Here is a 21366-nt window from a genome sequence, read left to right as displayed (position 1 = left end):
GGGCACATGGCAACGCCTGAGCAGAGGTAAGCCGTGTGGACTAGGGGTTGTTTGGAGAGCAGCGTGTGCTAAAGAAGCAAAGCCAGCAGAAAGCAGGAGAAACAGTTATGAGAGTGGCTCAGAGAAGGAAAAGGGCCTGAATTCCCCAAAGGAGTTAGGCTCCTGGGTCCCTGGTTAGGTGCCAAATCCCAGTTTCGGGATCACTACGATGCACAAAACTCCTGCTCTAGCCCAGTGGGTTCCTAGTGTCACTTGGCATCTAAGTTTTTGCAGTTCAGTTTCCCTCAGTGCCCATCTTTCTGCCCTGTAGCATCATCGAGCCCTGCTGCCTAGAAGAGGTTAGATGGGTCGGACCAGTTACACAGCCCTGTTTAATACCATTAGTGGTAGGAAACGGGGTCAGACAGAACACTTTCCATGCAGGCTGGTCCGAGCATTCCGTCATGAACTGGTCTCAGAATGGCGGTGAATTTTTCCGGACAACCAAACTTACAAACTAGTTGCCAAAGTCCAGGTCTCCTGATTGTGTCAAGTGCTTTAGCCAGGTAGATGAAGATAGTGTGAACGTTCTGGTGCTGTTCTCTGCATTTCTCTTGCATCTGATGAGCTACAAATGTCTCTCATTGGCCTGAAACCACGTGGTGACTCTAATAGCACGTGGTTGACAATCAAGTACTTTGGCCAGCGGTGGAAAATAACGAGATAACATGATAGCTGCCACAGTCGGACTTTTCACCTTGCCTCTTGTATATGGTGACAATGGTGGTGTCTTTAAAATCTTGTAGTATATATTCAGTATTTCATATATTGAGAGAGAGTCCAGGCAGTTGCCTTAGCAAGGTCTGGCCTCCATATTTAAATATATTTCTGCAGGAATGCCATCAGATGCACGGGATCCCTGAAATTCTTCATGGCACTGATTGCAGTGCTGACTTCGTCAAGGAACAGGGCTGCGTGCATGTTGTAATTACATGTCGACTGACCCACTACTCTAATTAGTGCCTCACCTGTAACGTTACATGGTGGGTTCAAAAGATCACCGAAACACTGTTGCCACCTCTGAAGGATTGCTCCTTTGTCAGTGATCGGTGTTAGGCCGTCCACACTCTTCTAAGGCACTGTGGGTCGTGTGTGTAGGACCATATACAACTTTCAAAGCAGCATAAAAGTCTTTGGTCTTTTAACAGGTGGCATAGCCCTGGATTTCATCTGCCTTGGCGGTCCACCACTGATCCTGCATGTCTCTAAACTTAGATCGGGGGTCCTGATGCAGACTCCTGTATGTTATTACTGTGCCTACAGGGACACGGGATGCAAGAATTCGACAGTGCATCTCATGTTGTTTAATGAGCAGGGGCGGCTCCAGGCACCAGCGCTCCAAGCGCGTGCCGGGGGCGGCAAGCCGGGGGGGGCGCTCTGCCGGTCGCCGCGAGGGCGGCAGGCAGGGTACCTTCTGCGGCATGCCTGCGGAGAGTCCACTGGTCCCGGCGGCTTCAGCAGACCCTCCGTGCTTGGGGCGGCAAAATGTCTAGAGCCGCCCCTGTTAATGAGTAGCTGTTAGATGTCTGGGTCATTCTTGCTGAACCCATCTTGGTGACATTGTTTTGGCAAGAGTGGCTTGATATACAGTGTCTCAAAGAGTGGCCCATTCACTATGTACATGAGATCAATAGATTCTAGGACTGGAAGGGACCTCGAGAGGTCATCGAGTCCCGTCCCCTGCCCTCATGGGGCACTAACAGTCGGACAGAGCTGCTCTGATGTTGTTGCAGAGTGACACGCGGGTAGCTTCACCTTGTCATCACTTTACACTGAGCTGTCTGATTGGTATAGTTCAGTGTTTCTCAAATGTGGCCGCACGTGGCCACCAGGGGCTTTTCTTGCAGCCACAGACTTCTGGGTGGTGATGGGGTGTGTGTGTAAAGCAGCAGCCCCTCCCCTGGGGCTGCCAGCAGCGGCTGGGCCCTGGCCGCCCCTGGAGACAGAAAAGGTGGAGGAGCAGACAGCCGGTGTATGTTCCCCACATTCCCAGTGGTGGTGGGATTCAGCCCTGGGGTGGTGGGTGGCAGGCTCCACCCATGGGGCTTTGGGCTCCATTCCCTGGCTGTGGGATGACAGGCTCTGGCCCCGAGCTCACCCTCCCCAATCACTCCTGGCCCCCGATTTAGTTGATGACTTGCAATGCACTGGTCATATTACCAACAAAAATTTGGAGCCTATCAGGCCATGGTCTGTCCTGTAGATCTTATTGCTGGGTGATGAAGTAGTTGATAAGATCCCATTGTTTGGATCTTGGGTGAATCCATGATGTTATCTTTATGTCGGGTAGGTGGAGAAAGGTATCTGTGGTCGCTAGTTGTCGTTTGACACACTCACTGATTAGCAGAGATCCATTGCTATTCTCTTTCCGAGTCCCATGCTATCCAAGGGTGTGTTGCCAGGTTACTCATTACTTCCATCCCTTGCTTTGAGGTCTAGCAGGGTCCTGCCTCTTGAAGCCGGGGCAATGAACTTTGAGAGAAGATGTTTCAAAGGTTTACTGCACTATAAAGAGAGGGGCAGAGGACCCTGAAGTTATCATTCACTTGAGGAAACAAGCCTCGGACTTTGTGGGGATCCCAATGAAAAGCTAGTCAGCCATTGCTGGAACAGGATGACTGGTGAGGAAACTACCTTGAACAAAGCCGGTAACTTGTTAAGTTACACTTTCAAATAGCAAAGATCTATCTTGTACTTTTGGTCGTTTGTAAACCTTTATCCCTTATCCTTGGATTCACTGAAAATCTCTCTCTTTAATTAAATAAACTTGTTTTCCTTTTTTAATCTAAGACAACCCAGTGTTGTGATTGCGTTGAAGCGATTGTTAACTCCAGGCAAGATAACCAGCTGTTGTTTCTCTTTCTTTAAAGGAGCAGCGAACGTCCTATCTTTTCTGTGAGTGTACAGTGATAGGGGCAGAGGTGGGTTAAGATTTATTGGGGCGCTGAGCACAAAGAACATTTCCCCTCCCCCCATCTCCTGCCATGGGGCCCCGCCCCCCTGCTCCTCCCCTTCCTCCCAAGACCTCATCTCCTGGCCTGGCCAGAAGCTGGGCCGGTCAGATGTTCCCAATCAGTTGTGATCTGGGATCCCAGACTGGGCAGCGGCTGCCCCCCCAGCAGGGTCTGTGCCGGGGAGAAACCTTCATCCAAGCCCCCTCTGTGCCTAGGCCAGGTGGGGACTTTCTCCGGCAGCTGGAACCAGTCCCTTCGGGAAGCCTGGGGCTCTGCTGATACCAACTCCTAAGCCAGAGCCTGCAGATGATGGAGAGACTTGGGGGGGAAAGGGCTGTGGTGTGGCGCTTGCTCAGGTCAGGGATTTTGATGGAGCTCCTGGTGGGTTTGTCCGAGAGGGAAAGGGGCAGGAAATACACAGAGGGAGGGAGGGAGGGAGGGAGGGGAACAGGATGTGTCAAACCTGCAGGGGACGTGCGCAGTTTGGGGCTTGTTTGTCAGAACAAGCCCATTGAATAGGGGTAGAAATTCCCCTGGAACAGATAACAAGCCCCTTGGCCAGGGCTGACTAGATCAGACTCCCAGCGCTGAAGCCTGAACCTACTCCCCAGAAGCTGCTCTGGAATATGAAGGGGGCACCCAGCAGTGAGGCGCAGGGGAGAGGCCCGGTCCCCTCACTCCCAGCTGCTGGGAATGGGGAGGGGGTTGGGATTCCTGTCCCTGGACCTTGCTCCAAGGCTCAAGTCTATCTCCTGTACCAGCCTCTGGCTAGTAGGTGTGTGATACCCAGGAAGGCCCCTGCCCTCCTTCATCGGCTGGGAGGGACAAGGAGCTCCCACCTTCTCCCCACTCTGAAGCCTCCTGGCTGCTCTGAGCAGGGTGAGGGGTGGGATTTTGCTACTCTGTCCCCCTCCCTCCCCCAGAGCTTCCATTTTATTAGCCCTCCTCCCCAGTGACTAGTGGGGACTGTGGCTGGGGCAGCAGGTGCTGAGTGGGGGAACTGATGTTTCAGATGCCGGTGACCTTCGAGGAGGTGGCTGTGTATTTCACCCAGGGGCAGGGGGCTCTGCTGGACCCCGCTCAGAGAGCCCTCTACAGGGACGTCATGCAGGAGAACTACGAGACGGTGACCTCGCTGGGTAAGGGATTCCCGTCCCCTCAGTTACTGTGAGGTCTGTGATGAGCCCAGTTGAGCTTATACTCAGGTTCATATGTAGTTTTAGGTTTACCTTGCAGGGGAATGGGCCCTATTGTCCCAGATCCAGTGTGAGACTTCATCAAGCGCCTTCGTCCTTTTGTGGATGTGGGCCCGGCCCCTTAGGCAGGAACTCAGCTCAGAGATTAGAATCACTTCTGCCTATTTATCTTAAAAACAAAACTGGTAAATATAAGGACACGTTTATAGGTGGGTCATGGAGATTGCGGCTGGGATTTCTGATTCTTAAATGTACAAGACAGAGTAGGAAGCAGTCCAGGGAAGGAGCAGTGAGGGTCGGGAAAGTAAAATCCCAGAGCGGCTGGGCTGAGGGTCCCTGGATTGGAATCCGGTGTAGAGGGTGGGCCCGGGTTCCCCTACCTGCCCCAGGGGGTGGCACAGACCAGGTGGTGGGGAGCAGCCCGCCTGGGATAGTTTGACTCAAAGGGCTTGCAGTACCCCAGAAGGGGGGAGGTCTTTAACGTGACTTGGCCGGAGGGCTAAGCTACAAAGAGGAAAGTGCTACAGGCCCAGGAACACAAGAGGCAGCGGAGCGAGTGAGGGGAACGACAGACTGAGTAGCCGCGGGAAGCGGCGTCCGACCAGGTGGCAGAGTGAATTCCCCAGATGAGCCACAAGGAGGCACCTCTTCCCCGAGGCCCTGCCCCCTGCTCACTCTTCCCACCCCTCCCCCCACTGACCTGAGACCAGAAAAGCTCTGTGCCCCCATTACGCCTCCAGAGCTGCAGCAGGGAGTGAGAGCTCCTCCAGCCCTGGGGCCGTGGTGGGGGGAGATTTTTCAGGAGCCCCCAAATCCGCCACTGCCCCCCTGCCTGGAAGCATGAGGTTTAGAGAAGCTTAGTCTCCCCTGATCTCCATTACACGCCAGTTATGCCTCTCGGCCACACGCTAGACTGGTGTGGGTTAAGTCTCTGGAGCCTGGATGGAGCCCAGCCAGTGCCCCGCTTTTGGGGTCCCCATCTGTCTGGCACCCCCTGCCTGAGAGCTGGAACCCGCTATCCAGCTGCCTAGCTCTGTGACGATGCTTCTCCCTCCCTCCCTCCCTCCCTCCCATCCACCCACCCCCGTTGCTTAAACACACCTTCACCAGAACTCCACCCGAAGGCACGAACCTTCTCCTTTACCGGCTCAGCTCTCTCAGGAGAGAGACGGCAGTTATGAAGCACCCGACACACACAGATGCTTTGCACAGACTCCAGCCCCGTCGTTCGTTTACTTAACAGCTACGGCACAAGAGAGCAGAGACCCTAAAGAACACAACAAACAACAGGACCGCAATGCTCCGTACAAGCCCATCCTTTCCCTTGGGGACCATCTGCGTTCAGGAAGGAAGACTGGCTCCCCTGCTGCCTCCGGGCTTAACTGCATGCTGAGTTGCTTCTCTCTCATGGGGTCTTCTCTTTCCTTGGCTGGTCCACGGTCTTCCTATCTCTAACCCATCCCTTCTTGTTCCCTCATTTATACGTCCATGATCCATTAGTGATGGGTAAGAGAATACACTGCAGAACCCATAGTCATATGGCAAAATTACTTGAAGGAAGCACTGTGCTGTTCTGCATAAGAAACTAGCACTCATACCCAATCAGGAACCCATCTAGAAGGAGCTCCAATATACCCCCAGTTGTAAGACAAAATAGGATTAAAGAAGATGCAGTTCTCTGATTCCCTAGAATTTGCAGGCAGTTTCTAGGGTTGAGCAGAAAGTCCATGAGCTCTCCTGGATATTCACACTCCAGAAAGTGAAACGTCTCACTCAGCTTCTAGGACAAGTGCCTTAGGTACTGCAGGAATTTGAGTAGGAGAGGAACGTGGCACAGACATTTCCCCTAGTCCAGGAAACTGAATGATGAACTCTTGTTCAGAGACGCACTGTATGTCTGTAGAAACGATTCAAGGGTACGTCCACACTGCAATGAAAGTCCCCTGACATAGCCAGGCCTGGCTCAGCTGGCGAGGCTCAGGTTGTGGGGCTATAAAATTGCAGTGCAGATGTTTGGGCTGGGGCTGGAGCCCCATGGGGGAGGGTCTGAGATCTCAGGCTCCAGCCCAAGACCAAATATCTACACAATTAATTTTAGCCCCGTAGCCCAGGCCGGAGTGAGCTAACCCAGGCTCACACTCCAAGGCGGCAGGGTTTGTTTTTTTTTAATCTCAGCGTAGACATAACCCAAGCCACATCCCCAGCTGGTGTGAATTGGCCATAGCTCCGTGGGGCCAGATCCCCAGCTGATGGGAATCAGAGGGGAGGATCTGGCCCATGGGACTTGCAACACACATATTGCAGGCAGTCCCCAGCTGGGAGGGGGGAATGTGAAAATTCACTCCTGACACAGCCCCGCCAGGGGCAGGGATGAATCAGCCAGGCTGAGCTGATCATTCACACTCAAATGCCCAGCCAGCTGCTCAGGGCAGAGCCAGTAGGATCAGGTCACCCAGTGGTTTCCCCAGGAATTGAAATTCGTGGGAGTGTTCAAATTTATGAGGGGAGTATCAGTGCCGATACGGGGTGAAACCATGAGGGTGAAGGTGGGCAGTATGGCACCATAGTAAAAACTGAAAAATGTTTCATGACCATTTTATTAGATTTAACTCATGTTTTAAAATTATCTCACAAATTAAAGTTGGCTACTCAAGCCTTCTATGAAGCACTACATCTACATCCTTCTTGGTTTCTTGTTATAATTTTGCACAACTCTGTTAATGAACTTCTTGAATGCAATGTGTTCATCTTCGGTGGCTTCTTGTGAGTCCGGTATGTCCATTCCTTCAATTGATATGCTCATTAGTTCATTCACATGACCAGGCAGAAGGCGACTTCTTTCAGAACACAAAATTCTATTCAATGATAAAAAAGAACGCTCAACTGTAGCTGTTGTGACTGGGAGTAGCAAGAGATGAATTCCTACTTCTTTCATCCCAGGAAACATAGCACAAAGATCGGGTTGAGCCACTAACGATGATAAAAAAGAAGTTGAAGTTAAATCTTCATTCATTCCTCGTATGATATTCCACTCTGTGTTCAAATTCTTTATTCTGTCCTGATCACATGGCAGCCCCATTGCTGGTAATGCCTCACTCCACTCAACTGTCGGTGTTTTATAAGACAGGGATCTGTAAAGGCTACGTAGAGGTTGAGTAGACTCTAGAAGTCGCTGTTGTAGATCTTTAAGAATCAAGTCTGTGTACTTTTTCAGTTGTCTTAACAAACACTTCTTGTCCTCTTCACTTAAGGATTCAATACAAATGCCTTCCTTAGTCAACTTCTGGACTGAAGTCTTTGCTTCTTCCAGTACTTTTTCAATGGGTAGCTCTCGGATTGATCCATATATAGCTTCTATTGCTGGACAAAGATCTACCACTGTTGTAGCAGATGCCTGGATGGCATTGTTTAATGACCCAAGTGGTTTCAACAGTAGACTTATAAGAGAGAGAATGGCGATAGTCTTCTCTGAACGTAGTAGCAAAAGTAATCCACCAGCCTCACTACTTAGATCCATCCCATCTTGGTAGATACTTTCCAAAGCCAGTAATAATGGCTGCAGTAATTTTAAGACAACAGCCAAGGATCGCTCGTGAGAAAACCAGTGGGTTTTCCCAGGTTGGACTAATTTGAACTTCAGTCCCAGTGTATCTTCTATATTTTCCAAGATATTCAGTCTTTTTGGACTCTTGCTGAAAAAAGAATATAATGAAGACATTAAATGTATAGCTTTTTTAATGTCTTTTGAAGATTCTGCAGCTCGTACTAGTGCTAGTTGGAGTAGATGGCCTCTGCAGTGTGTATAGGAGAGATTAGGGTTACACTTTTCTCTGAGCAAGGCTTGTACTCCACCACGTCTTCCAGAGAAGTTTGCAGCGCCATCAAATGCACAAGCAGCCATCTGTTTGGGGTCCAACTGACAAGCATTTAACTCTTCTACAATGTGGGTTGTCACAGATGCAGCCGACGTGTCTTCTATAATTTGAACATCTAGAAATGCATCTACTGGCCTACCCCTGACATCAAGATAACGTATACAATGATTTAATACTTGATGCCCGTTTGCATTGGTGCATTCATCAGCCATGTATGCAAATTTTTTGAATGTGGCAAGAGAAGTCTTCACTTTTTCCACTGTTGAGTCTTTCACTGTTGCACCACATGCTTCTAACCAGTCAGCTGAGTTTATTGCAGAAAGATAGTGAGCATTTGCTGGTCTTGTTCGGAACCAGTGTTCAACTTCAGGGTGAACAAATGACAATGCACTTAACATTGGCCTCCAGTTTGTAGTGTGTGGTATCTCTTGCTTAAATAGAAAGTAGGATGCCACAGCCATGTTTGTTTGCATGAACTGTGTTGTGTCTCCAGCACTCTTAACAGCCTCATTACATATTTCTAAAATTGGCTTTGAAAGTGGGCTTATAAGGCTTTCTGCATATCGATGCAGTCCAGAGGCCTGGTGTTTTGCTGCCTTTTCTCGTAGTTTGTCAGCATTGGCTTTGCTGATCGGTCTGACAAACCAAGCTCCTCCACTTTTACCAATTATAGCGTTGGGAAGCTTTCCTTCTTTGTAAGCTTTTTTGCAAGAGGTACACCAGTAGCCATCTTTTGTAACCCCAATAAATGGGAACACTTTGACAGACAAACATCGGGAACTGCCTTTAGGTTTTGGAGACACTGTTTCTTCAGTAGGTAGCTGTATTTGTGCTTCAGGCTGGTCAGATGTAGATACACCACTTGAACCTTCAGATGACATGTTGATATATTCTTGGTTCTTGACATGTTCTTCACCTTGGTTAGTTTTTGAGGCCTTTGAGTGGAAAAATTGTTGTATTGTTTTTTGTCTTTTCATTTTCACTTTGACCTGCAACACATAAAAGAGATATGAATAAAGTAAATGTTTTGTTAGGATAATGCAAATTTAACATAAGGATAATGCAAAATACACCAAAACACATAACAGGTCTAGATTTCTAAAAATATATATATATATTTTTTTTAAAATATATTTAATTTAAATTGACTGTTGAAAAGTAAACCCTCATGGGATAAGAGGGAAGTCCTCTGATGGATCAGTAACTGATTAAAAGTTGGGAAGCAAAGGGTAGGAATAAGTTATCAGTTTTCAGAATGAAGAGAGAGAAATAGTGGTATCCCTGAGGGGTTGGTACTGGGACCATTACTGTTCAACATATTCATAAATGATCTGGAAAAATGGGTAAACAGTGAGGTGGCAAAATTTGCAGATGATACAAAACTATTCAAGATAGTTAAGTCCAAAGCAGACTACGAAGAGTTACAAAGGGATCTCACAAAACTGGGTGACTGGGCAACAAAATGGCAGAATGTTGAGAAATGCAAAGTAATGCACATTGGAAAACAATCTCAATTATACACACAAAACGATGGGGGTATAAATGAGCTGTTACCACTCAACAAAGAGATGTTGGAGTCATTGTGGATGGCTCCCTGAAAATATCCATTCAATGTGCCGCGGCAGTCAACAAAGTAAACAGAATGTTGGGAATCATTAAGAAAGGGATAGATAAGACAGAAAATATCATATCGCCTCTAAATAAATCCATGGTACGTGCACACCTTGAATACAGTATGCAGATCTGGTCGCCCCATCCCAAAAAAGATATATTGGAATTGGAAGAGGTACAGAGATGAGCAACTAAAATGATTAGGGGTATGAAACAGGAGGAGAGATTTAAATGCCTGGGAACTTTCAGCTTAGAAAAGAGACGACTAAGAGGGGATATGATAGACATCTATAAAATCTTGACTGGTGTGAAGAAAGTGAATAAGGAAATGTTATTTAATCCTTCACATAACACAAGAACTAGCAGTCACCCAATGAAATTAATAGGCAGCAGGTTAAAAAAAAAAAAAACCAAAAGGAAGAACTTCTTCACTCAACATAAAGTCAACCCGTGGAACTCTTTGCCAGGGGATGCTGTGAAGACCAAAACTATAACAGGATTAAAAAAAGAACTAGATAAATTCCTGGAGAATAGGTCCATCAGTGGCTATTAGCCAGGATGGGGAGGGATGCAACCCCATGTTCCGAGTGTCCCTAGCCTGTTTGCCAGAAGCTGGGAATGGGCAAGAGAGGATGGATCATTTGATGATTCACTGTTCTGTTCATTCCCTCTGAAGCACCTGGCCTTGACCACTGTCGGAAGACAGGATACTGGGCTATATGGACCATTGGTCTGACCCAATATGACCATTCTTATGTAAAAATTAATTATAATAATAAAAAATGTTTAGTACAGAAACTCCCCAACATAATGACCTCTCAAGATAGCAACAATGTGAGATAACAACCTTGGCAAATAATGCATTTTAAAAATCTTGGCCTACTAGGAAACATATTTATGTAAGTTTCCATTCCCAGTCACAAAACTAGCATTCTGGAGCAAAGTGACTAAAATATAGTCCAACAAACAAATGTTTATTTAACGTGCCCCTCACTTTTCCCTCCACCGCACCCCACTCAGCGGTGTTGTCCTTGGTCAGTGGAGACTCAGAGTTCAGAGGTGCTTTCACGGGAGTTCACCTCCCAGGTGGGGGACGAGAAGGCACCTTGCTCGTTCCTCCAGCTGCTCACTGTTCGTTCAGGCCACCGTTGTTCATTGTGCCACCGTTCACTCCACCGTTCCCCTCCCTCTCTATGGATGCCCTCAATCAGCACAGGCTAAGTACAGCTCTACTGCCCTTTACTCATACAATAAGAACAACATTTCATTCCCCCGCCCCACCCCCTGCATTCGAGTGATTTGTAACCCAACCCCAGCCAAAATCTATCACTCGGGCAACACAGCTCTGTTTGCTGGATATCTAGGTAGATTAGGTGTGAATGTAAATACAATCTGGTCCTGACGCCTTTCCCCACAGCCCCTAGCTCATCACTAGCTGTCAGGGAGAGCTCATTTAGACTTTGCTTACAAATCATCATTTGAAATTATTAGGTTGGCCAACATCACCGACATGAATGCACTGACACTGTCATAAAAACAGCTGTATAAGGAAGCTAGTCTATGATCATACTTTTCAAATCTGTTCTACGTTTTCAGATACACGTATTTTATCATACACTGTATTGTATATGCTTTTAAAGGGTGTATTAATGTTTCATTTTCAGTTCAAATTTCCAAACAGTCACTAAATTGGCATGTAACTAGTTCACAAAACTTGTGTGTGGTGGGGGGAAGATTCAGGGGTGGTGCAGGCAGGGCCAGCTCTAGGTTTTTTGCCACCCCAAGCAAAAAAAATTTTGGTTGTCCCCTACCCCAGCCCTGGGCTCTCGCCCCCTACCCCACCGGTGCCCTCCTCCTCCCACACCCCCTGCCGCCCAAGCCCTGGGCTCTCCCTCCTCCCCCACCCGCACCCCCTGCTGCCCCAGCCCTGGGCTCTCCCCGCCACCAGTGTGTTAGTTCTTTTATCCTCATGAGTTGGGAAGTAATAGGTTAAGGTGGGAGTTTTTAACATAGTTACATTACACATACATTGCTCTACTGGTGGTTCTTGCCACAAAAGCTCCTTTAATCCAATGGCACTGAAGCGAGGTCAAGACTCATCAGTGCAGCGCCTCCTGCTGGTCGTCTAGGGAATTAGCTCTCCAGTGTACAGAGCACCTCCTACTGGCCAGTGTCTCACCTGCCACTGGCACTCGTGTCCCTGCCGGACCCCAGTGCCCTTTACCTTGGGGTGCTGCCCCCACAGTAACCCCTTATTCTGGGTTTCCCCTCCCAGGGGAACCCCTAACCCCCTAAACCCACCTTGTATCAGTGGCTACTGCCAGTCATCATCTAGCCCCTGCTCACTGGGAAAGACTGCAGCGTAATGGCCACTCATTATTGGCAAGGGGTTAGGACCTGCTGCCATTGTAGCTGATTCCTACAGATAGTCTCACATGCGGGTGGCGTGAGAAACTGCTGCCTGTAGGAATTACAGTAGCTTCATCACATTGCAGTGTTACAGGTAAGCACATCCCTGCAGTTTGCAATTTCATACACGTGTGTGCGTGTGAAACTGCTACCTGTAGGACCGTGCTACCCACAACAGCAAAAGGTCCAACTTTGCTAAAAACGGTATTTCAAGCAGTCTCACGTGTAAAACCAACTGGATAGCTTTAACAGTGTAACAAGCCTACAAGCAGTATATGTGGTCTATCTTGCCTTTAGTAAGGCTTTTGATACGGTCTTCCATGACCTCCTCATAAACAAACTATGGAAATGAAACCTAGATGGACATAACGATAAATATGATGGACATAACCAGTGGGGTTCTCCAGGGATCAGTTCTGGATATGTTTCTATTCAAAATCTTAATGACTGTGATAATGGCATAGAAATATGATACCAGTTTTCTAGCATGTACAAATAAAGTAGCATCTTTTTACAGAAGCCGTTTCTTACAATCTATACATATCACTAACTGCTACAGCTAGCACATCTCTACCGTAGCAATTTCACATATATTATCGTGCAAGAAACTGCTCCATGTAGGCATTTGCTACATCGGGTAGCAGTTTAATACAATAGCGGCTTCTAACAAGCTATACGGATCGGAAAATGCTACAGGTAGCACGTTCCTACAAGGAGCAATATCCTTCACTACACCTACTCTAGGCTTTTGCCGCCTGAAGCAAAAAACAACACAAAACACACACACAATGGCTGGAATGCCCCTGAAAATGTGCCGCTCCAAGCAGGTGCTTGGTTTGCTGGTGCCTAGAGCCGGGTGTAGGGAAATCAGTGGGGTCACCCCCACTGCCTACAGCCAGAGTGAAACCGGGAGGCACCGTTCCCTCGGTGCGGGGAGTGCAATGAAGGTCCCGCTTACCTTCCCTCCAGGGTGTGCTGTGCCTGAGAGCAGGGGCTGATCAGTGGGGAGCGTCTCCCGCTCGGGGCTGGGATCCCAGCTCTGGTGTGGGGGGATCCGGCTTCCCTATAGCGAGGTGCTGGCTAGGCTGGGGGCTCTGCCCTGGGAGAGGCTCCTGGGGGGGGGGAGCAGTGGGAAGGGCCCTGCTGGAGATTCCCCTCTCCCGGCTGCAGCCAGGGCTCCGGGCTCCCAGCACCAGCCGCCCCCCGGGGCTAGGGGATCTTGTAGGGAACCGGGAATCCACCAGCACCCACGCGTTACTGCAGCGAATTCACTTCCGTCCCCAGCTCCCTTCTGGGTCCTAGCGCTAGACCTGCAGCCTCTGCCCCTGGGGCAGCCCGGCCCAGCAGCCGGGGGTGGGGGTGTCAGACAATCACACACGTGTAGGGCTGGAAGGGACCTCGACTGAGCAGCCTCCGTCCCTAGGAGCCCAGCCGCGAATTGCGCGGGGCCCGGTCTGTGTGACAGGCAGAGCCTGCCCGGGCCCCGGCTCTGTTTATCTTCCCGGGTCAGATCCTCCATTGTGCGCCGGGAGCCCGGGCTGAGCCGCTGCCGCTCCCCGGCGGGGTCCGTGCGGGGCGAGCCCGGCACTAACCCCCCGCCCCGGGCTCCGCCCGCCCCAGCCCCGAGCCGGAGCCTGCAGGTGAGGGGGGGGGGCGGGGGAAGGGCCGGGGCCGGGCGGGAAAGTGACTCTGCACAAGCGGCCCCAGATCTCGCCGCCCCGGGCAGCTGCTCCCTGGCTGGGAAGCGCCCGGCGGAGGGACCGGAGCTGCGGCCCCAGCAGCGAGTCGTCGCCCGGGCTCTGCCCAGGATCTGCCCCCGGGGCCGGCGGGGGGGAGAGCGGCTTGAAGGGGGGGGGGCATGGGCGGGCCCAGGGGGGTTCCCTGTTGTGTCCCTGGGGCTGGGTTGTCAGGGAGGGGAGGGGTGAGAAATGAGACTGAAATGGAGGGGAGAGGAGGAGTGGGGGGGTTATTGTTGATCTGAAAATGTAACCCCGCTACAAACCTCTGAGCCCCCCCCTCCCCCGAGACAGGCCCCTTCGCGCCCCAGCGATGGGTGAATCTCCCCAGCCCTGAACTGCTGCTGGGCCCTGTTTGCTCCATCAGCGACACCTGCTCTGAAACCGGGCAGGATCCTGGTCTGCTGAACAGCCCAGAGTGTGACCTGCTCACAGACTGTATCCTAGTGCACATGTGCCAGGCAGCCTGAATAACCTGCTGGTGGTGTAGGGGGGGGGGGGAGGTTTATAGTGAGATCCATCTGCTCAAATTTCATTTCTCTTCTGTATAAATAGGCTTGGACAAATTAGATTTTTTTTGTAGGGTAAACGTCACTTTCACCCTACACACACAAACAGATGAACAAGTATTTCCATGGATAATAATCAAAATGAACAGAGAGGCAAAGTAAGAGAAATAATGCTTGAGAACTTAGATCCATAGATTCTAGGACTGGAAGGGACCTTGAGAGGCCATCAAGTCCAGTCCCCTGCCCTCATGGCAGGATCAAATACTGTCTAGACCATCCCGGATAGATATTTATCTAACCTACTCTTAAATATCTCCAGAGATGGAGATTCCACAACCTCCCTAGGCAATTTATTCCAGTGTTTAACCACCCTGACAGTTAGGAACTTTTCCCTAATGTCCAACCTAAACCTCCCTTGCTGCAGTTTAAGCCCATTGCTTCTTGTTCTATCCTTAGAGGCTAAGATGAACAAGTTTTCTCCCTCCTCCTTATGACACCCTTTTGTATACCTGAAAACTGCTATCATGTCCCCTCTCAGTCTTCTCTTTTCCAAACTAAACAAACCCAATTCTTTCAGCCTCCTTCACAGGTCATGTTCTCAAACTTCTTTAAAAAGTTTGATTTAAGGATAGTTACTTGGTATGTTTTGACATGTGACGCTGACAGTGTGTGTTTTAATGGTTATAAGGCTTTCACTTTTTAATCCCAATATCTACAGTCATGAAATAATTATTGTCTGACTCACCCTGTAATTTCCTGCTACTGTGAAAATTTAAATCAATAAAAACAGAATGGAAACTCTTAAAAATAAACATTGATATTATCCATTGACATAGTTAAAAAAAAATTCTGCCAGGCCTATATATAAATATAGCAACAGAATCACCACTAGTCTAGTCCTTTTACTCTCCATTAATAAAATACCACTCTATAACCTTTCAGATTTTTTCCCTTTTTTCCACTTGCCAGATTTTAATATAAAATCCTCTCAAATGTTGTTCAATTTCTCTATTTATAGATTCATATATTATCTGCGAATTTATTTCTCTAAATACCCACTACTAAGAAAAATTAATTGACTTCTCCTTTCTAATTAACTTACACCTGAATCATTTCCATATTTCCTCTCTCAGTTATCAAATAGGAATAGAAAAATCTCCTCAAAATCCACTGATGTTTGCACTCTAATTTTTTAATTATATAGGGGAGGAGAAATATTGCCCGGAGTCATTGATTTGATTACAAGAAGAAATGATCAGGTGCTCTAAAGACCTCTTGAATTCTAACAGAGAAAAGCGAAAGGAGAAAGAATGGCTGAAAGTGAAAGCCAAAGAAATACAAATGGAAAATTAGGGTGATTAACTACTGAAAAAACTAACAAGGGAAGCGGTGGATTTTGCATCTCTTAAATTCAGCACTGGATGCCTTGGTACATGTGTTTTAGCCCAACACAAGTGACTGGGCTCAATGCAGGAGTGACTGGATGAATTGCACTAGCTTGTATCATACAGGAGGTCAGACTAGGTTTTCTAAATTCAATGGTCTCTTCCACTTCTGGCCTTAAAAATCCATAACACCACATGGGGACTGGGTGAGTGAGAGATTAAACTCCACAATGATAAACTTTCCCCCTGATATCTGCAAATCAAGTTGTTTCCTCCATATTTAATGAGCCTCCCTCGGCTAAGGGGCCAGTGTCTCCCAGATACTGATGGGAAAATTGCCGCGGGCTGGATGTACCAAGGGATTTAGGCATTACAAGATCAGCATAGCAGCCCCTAACGTTCAGATGCCCTGCCCCTGAGTGGAATCCGCAGCCCTGAGTTAGTCTCCCTATGTTATACCTGGGCAGAGCTAAAAATTGGATCCACAAAACACAGCATGCTGAGTGGGGAGCTGCTTGAGCTAGCCAATAGGAAATGCTGAGGAGAGGGATGGGTCATACTCCCCTGTCCCTCAGGGGACACAGGCAGCTCTCTCTATTTGGTCACTCTCAGCTGTGAACCCTCTCCTGGAGTTTGGTGCAAAAGGCTTTGGGGTTTTCCAGGGTATGTCTCAGTCTCTCCCACTGAAGCTGTTCCATGTAGAAATGGTTACATATGTGTTGCGTAAGAAGGAGTGAGACTGACTCCAGCCCTGGGGCAGGGCACTCGCCTGGGTTTTAGGAGACCAGGTTTCAGGCCCACTCCTCCCATGTCTATTTAGAACTTTCTGTTGAGGCTGACCCAGCCTATCACCTTTGCGTGCCTTTTCCTAGCGACATTTGTTGTTATCGGTGGTTGTAACCGTGTATGAATTTTCACTCTCTGAAAATGGAGCTCCCCACAGGGGTAGGGCTGCCCGATCCCAGTGACTACAACACATCTTGTGGGGGGATGGGAAACCCGTTCAGAGAGGGGATTTTCAGGGGGCTGCTGGTGGGTTTGTGTTAGAAGGGCTGGAGCAGGAAATACACAGGGCGAGGGAGTTGGTGACAGGATGGGACAAGCCTGCTGGGACGTCTTCAGTTTGTGGCATAATGTTCAGAACAGGACCCTTTGGGGGATAGAATAAAAATTTCCCCATTTCTGGAACGGGAAAGAAACCAACAGGGCTGGGAAAATTGACTGGACTTTCAGTGCTGGAGCCTGAACCCACTAGACAGAGGCTGCTCTGAAATACAAAGGGGGCACCCAGGGGAGAGGCCCGGTCCCCTCACACCCAGCTGCTGGAAATGGGATTGGGATTCCTGTCCCTGGACCCTGCTGAGGGGCTCCATCTCCTGTATCAGCCTCTGGCTAGCAGGTGTGTGATAAATGGGAAGGCCCCTGCCCTCCTCCACCTGCTGGGAGGGACAAGGAGCTCTCTCTTTCTCCCCTCCTGAAGCCTCCAGGCTGCTCTGAGCAGGGTGAAGGTGGGATTCTATATCTCTGGTGCTTATTGTTTCAGATGCCGGTGACTTTCAAGGAGGTGGCTGTGTATTTCACCCAGGGGCAGGGCGCTCTGCTGGACCCCGCTCAGAGATCCCTCTACGGGGACGTCATGCAGGAGAACTACGAGACGGTCACCTCACTGGGTAAGGGAGTTGTGTTGCCTTGGTTATTGGAAGCCGGGGGTGGGTCTGCGATGTGGCCAGTTTGATTCCTACTCAGGTTCTTCTCTGGTCACTTAGGTTACATCTACACAGCATCTGGGAGGTAGGATTCCAAGCTCAGGTAGATTTACATGCACTAGTTCTGCTAGAGCTAGTGCCTAAAAATAGCCACGCAGGCTTGGGCTAGCCACCTGAGGACATGCCCAGAGGTAGAGCAGGGTTGTACTCAGGTGATTAGTCTGAGGCACACTGGTATTATTTAACGCTCATGCTTGTCCATCTACCAAGCTGGGGATCACACCTCCCAGCAGCTGTGCAGACAGACCCTGCGATTTCAGGGGAATGACCCCATAGTCCCCACAGCCCGTTTAAGACAGACTTTGAGCTCCATTCCCCCAGCCATGGGATAGGAGACTCGGAAACACAAGGGAGACCTAATTCATCTCTATCCTGCATCCTTAGAGGTGGCAGAAGCATCATCTTGTCCTGTCTGTATTCATTCCTGTCTCTTCCCCTCCCTTCCTGGGACTAGCTCCATTTTGGGGGCAGACGTCACCCACCCACACGCTGACTGAGATCCGGCAGCAGCTCCCCGCCCCCGGACTCTATGATCCCCTGGGTGGTTGGAAGGGATCTGGAGGCAGAATCCAGTTTCTCTCTTGTGTGTCCCTGGTGCTCTGTGTTGTCTGTTAGAACTGGGTTATTTCTTCCAAGCATGGAGGCTTTATTATTTTTTAAATTTTATTTTTAAAACCTCTGTTTCTGGCTTCACCCTGTGGTGCCAGTACACTGTGAAACGACACAGAGAGAGAGGGCTTAAAAACAGAGGAGTTTCCATGCTTGGAAGATGAGGAAAAATATCCCAGTTTTAATGGATCACAGTGCACCTCTGACCAGGAAAAATTACAGAGGGGTTTAGTAAATGTTCCCTTTCTCAGTCTCCCCAGCAGTTGTCTGTTTTCCCCTCTTTGCTGTTCCCCTCTCATTACTTTCTCCCCAGCACGGGGGATGACTCCTGTCTGGATTCGCTCTCTGTATTCCAGGGGGTGCTGGGATGGTGAAGAAGAAGGAGAATCCACAGCGGGAAGGTGGTGAGGACGTGGGTCTGCAGGGAATGGTATTGGGAAGATCCGAGGGGAATTTTTACCAGAATCATAAACCAGGAAAAACCTGCGAAAACCAGCGCAGGTCAGAGAGGCTGCTGGGATACGACCCAGGGAAGAAAACCTGTGAACCCATAAATCATGGTGGAGATTGCGAGGATCTCGAGGAAACCACAGCCCAGCAGAGAATCCCCACAGAAGAGAGAAAAAACACATGCACTGAGTGTGGGAAAAGCTTTATGCGCAGATCACATCTTATTTCCCATCAGAGGATCCACACTGGAGAGAAACCGTATAAGTGCCTTGTCTGTGCGAAAGGTTTCAATCAGACCGCAAACCTTATTTCACATCAGAGGATCCACACAGGGGAAAAACCCTATAAATGTCTCGATTGTGGGAAAGGTTTCAATCAGGGTTCACATCTTATTAGGCATGAGAGAACCCACACAGGTGAGCAACCTTATAAATGTCTTGACTGTGGGAAAGGTTTCATTCAGAGCTCACATCTTATTAGGCATGAGAGAACCCACACAGGTGAGAAACCCTATAAATGCCTGGACTGTGGGAAAAGCTTTGTTCTGAGCTCAGATCTTATTTCACATCAGAGTAGCCACACGGGAGAAAAACCCTATAAATGCCTGCACTGTGGGGAGAGTTTTGATTGGAACATGCAGCTTGTTAGACATCAGAAGCACCACACGGGTGAGAAACCCTACAAATGCCTGGATTGCGGGAAAGCATTTAGTGACAGTTCTGCCCTTATTATTCATCAGAGAGTCCACACAGGAGAGAAACCTTATAAATGCCTCGACTGTGGGAGAAGATTCAATCGGAGCGCGCACCTTACTAGACACAAGAGAACCCACACGGGAGATAAGCCCTATAAGTGTCCAGACTGTGGGAAAAGCTTCAATCAGAGTGCGTACCTCATTTCACATCAGAGAACTCACACAGGAGAGAAACCCTATAAATGCCTCGAGTGTGGGAAAAGATTCAGCTGGAGCTCCAATCTAATTTCACATCAAAGGACTCACACAGGAGAGAGACCGTATAAGTGCCTGGACTGTGGGAAAAGGTTTATTGACAACTCTGCCCGTATTAAACATCACAAAATCCATACAGGAGAGAAGCCCTACAAATGCCTCGACTGTGGGAAGAGTTTCAGTCGGAGATCAACCCATGTTCGACATCAGAGAATCCACATGGGAGAGAAACCTTGAATGTTGGAGACGCTTCAGCTGGGGTCAGCTTGTATCAGGCATCAGGAAATCCATACAGGGAACAGACCTCGTAAATATCTTTAACTTGGAAAATGTTTCAAGTGGGATTGACATTGGAGACGCCACACAGGAGAGAAATTTTATCAGTTCCATCACTAGGACTGGCTTTAGTTTTTTTTTTTTTTTGAAAATCCAATTCCCCTGCAGATGTCTTTGATTTCATTCATGCTAAGTCAAACTCATGAGGGCTGGAGATTTAAGTGTCACAGACCTGGTAGAGAAATTCAAATGAATCCCCCACACTGTGTGATGGTTCTGAGCCTAAATCCCAGTGTACACATACTGGTGAAGCAGCTTCTGGTATCTTTCCTACCAATCTCCGATTATTTGCAGACAGTAGTTTTGGTTTTCTCCTTTCATTAGGATGATGATAAAAGTTTTGTAACTAAGGAGGCTCCAAACAGGGCAAGTGGAGAACATGGGTAAGTCTGTTCTGATTTTTGAATAATCTGAAACAAGCTCCGGGATGTTGATTATTATGAAACCGAGAGTGTCTTAGAGTCCACCCTGTATTGTGGATTGTTCTCTATTTGCTGAAGGCCATTTGGTCACCTAGTAAGATATTAGTTTTGTTTTACAGGACATCTTGCAGATTTAGTGGGGACGCCATAAGACAAATGACCACTTGCTAGAACACTGTCTTATTTTACTGGTACCATTTTATGACCCTTTGCCATGAGATCTTAGTGTTGTTGGAACAATGATTATCATATGGCACCATCAGCACAAACACCGATGGGGCCAAGAGGCAGAGACTGAAATGGGGAAGGAAGTTCCTACTGGATCCCTGCAGTGATGGGAGATAGGGTCGGGAGAGAGATAAAGGGCTGGGAAACTGCAGGGTTTTCTCTGGAGAGCCAGACAGCCGAGGCTGAGAATTGTTAACTTGCTGCACTGGGGCTAGAGAGAGACAGGAACTAGCCTGGGATCACTGGGTGAAACTGTCCCTGAATCCCAAAGGGCTACAAATGACGCTGCTTGTGGAGTTGCTGGGTCTATCAGTGATTCCTGGGTGAACGAGGCTGAGCAGAGGTAGGAAGGAAACTAGGGAAGCCAGCTGACGTCCATCACTGCGACTGGAGGGCAATGGAGAGTCTGTGAACCAAGATGGTCACCACTACCCCCCTCCACAGCGTCCTTGACGGAGACTCTCTCTGTCACACTCACCACATGCACGCCAAGGACGTCCCTGGGGGATAAACCCCTCAGCCGGGATTGGAGATGCTGCACCGTTCTCCGGCTCCCATTAACCCGAGCTCCTTGGCTTTCCTGCTCTCACAGTGTTTGCCTCTGTGACTGAATCCCAGCGTCTCTAATGGATCCTCTGCATTTTTCTGCCCACTGTACAACGTTGCTACGTTGCTGATGCCTGCGGGAGCCAGGAGCAGCACTGTGCTGAGCCGGGGCTGAAATGCCGTGTTCTGAGCTGGGCTCTGGGTGGGAGGAGGAGATTTTAGCTTTTATTTCTGGCTTGGAAAGAATAAAGTCAAATTTAGTTTCTCAAACTCCCAGAGTCCTTTGTCTTGAGTCATGAGGGAAAATGGCCTTTAATGGATTTGGAGGCTGTCTGGGAATCTTCTT

At 48.8% G+C, this 21366-nt stretch overlaps 1 protein-coding gene across 1 annotated transcript; it reads left to right on the top strand.

The window, feature by feature from the left end:
- Positions 1 to 17334: 17334 nt before the first annotated feature.
- Positions 17335 to 20082, top strand: LOC123345740 (zinc finger protein 501-like). The gene is made up of 2 exons (XM_044982779.1): positions 17335 to 17384; positions 18446 to 20082. The coding sequence occupies exons 1-2, from the start codon at positions 17351 to 17353 to the stop codon at positions 19723 to 19725; spliced, it is 1314 nt and encodes a 437-aa protein (XP_044838714.1). The 5' UTR covers positions 17335 to 17350; the 3' UTR covers positions 19726 to 20082.
- The last annotated feature ends 1284 nt before the right edge of the window (positions 20083 to 21366 follow it).

The sequence above is a fragment of the Mauremys mutica genome, chromosome 12, assembly GCF_020497125.1.
Source record: "Mauremys mutica isolate MM-2020 ecotype Southern chromosome 12, ASM2049712v1, whole genome shotgun sequence".
NCBI lineage: Eukaryota > Metazoa > Chordata > Testudines > Geoemydidae > Mauremys > Mauremys mutica.
Note: the sequence above shows the minus strand (reverse complement) of the source record. Positions and strands in the feature narration are given on the sequence as shown.

Bases quoted from the DNA above. Each gene is read 5' to 3' on its own strand.
- LOC123345740 (XM_044982779.1), top strand. From the start codon at position 17,351: ATGCAGGAGAACTACGAGACGGTCACCTCACTGG. The intron at 17,385-18,445 runs GTAAGGGAGTTG...TCTGTATTCCAG, and splicing joins CGAGACGGTCACCTCACTGG to GGGGTGCTGGGATGGTGAAG.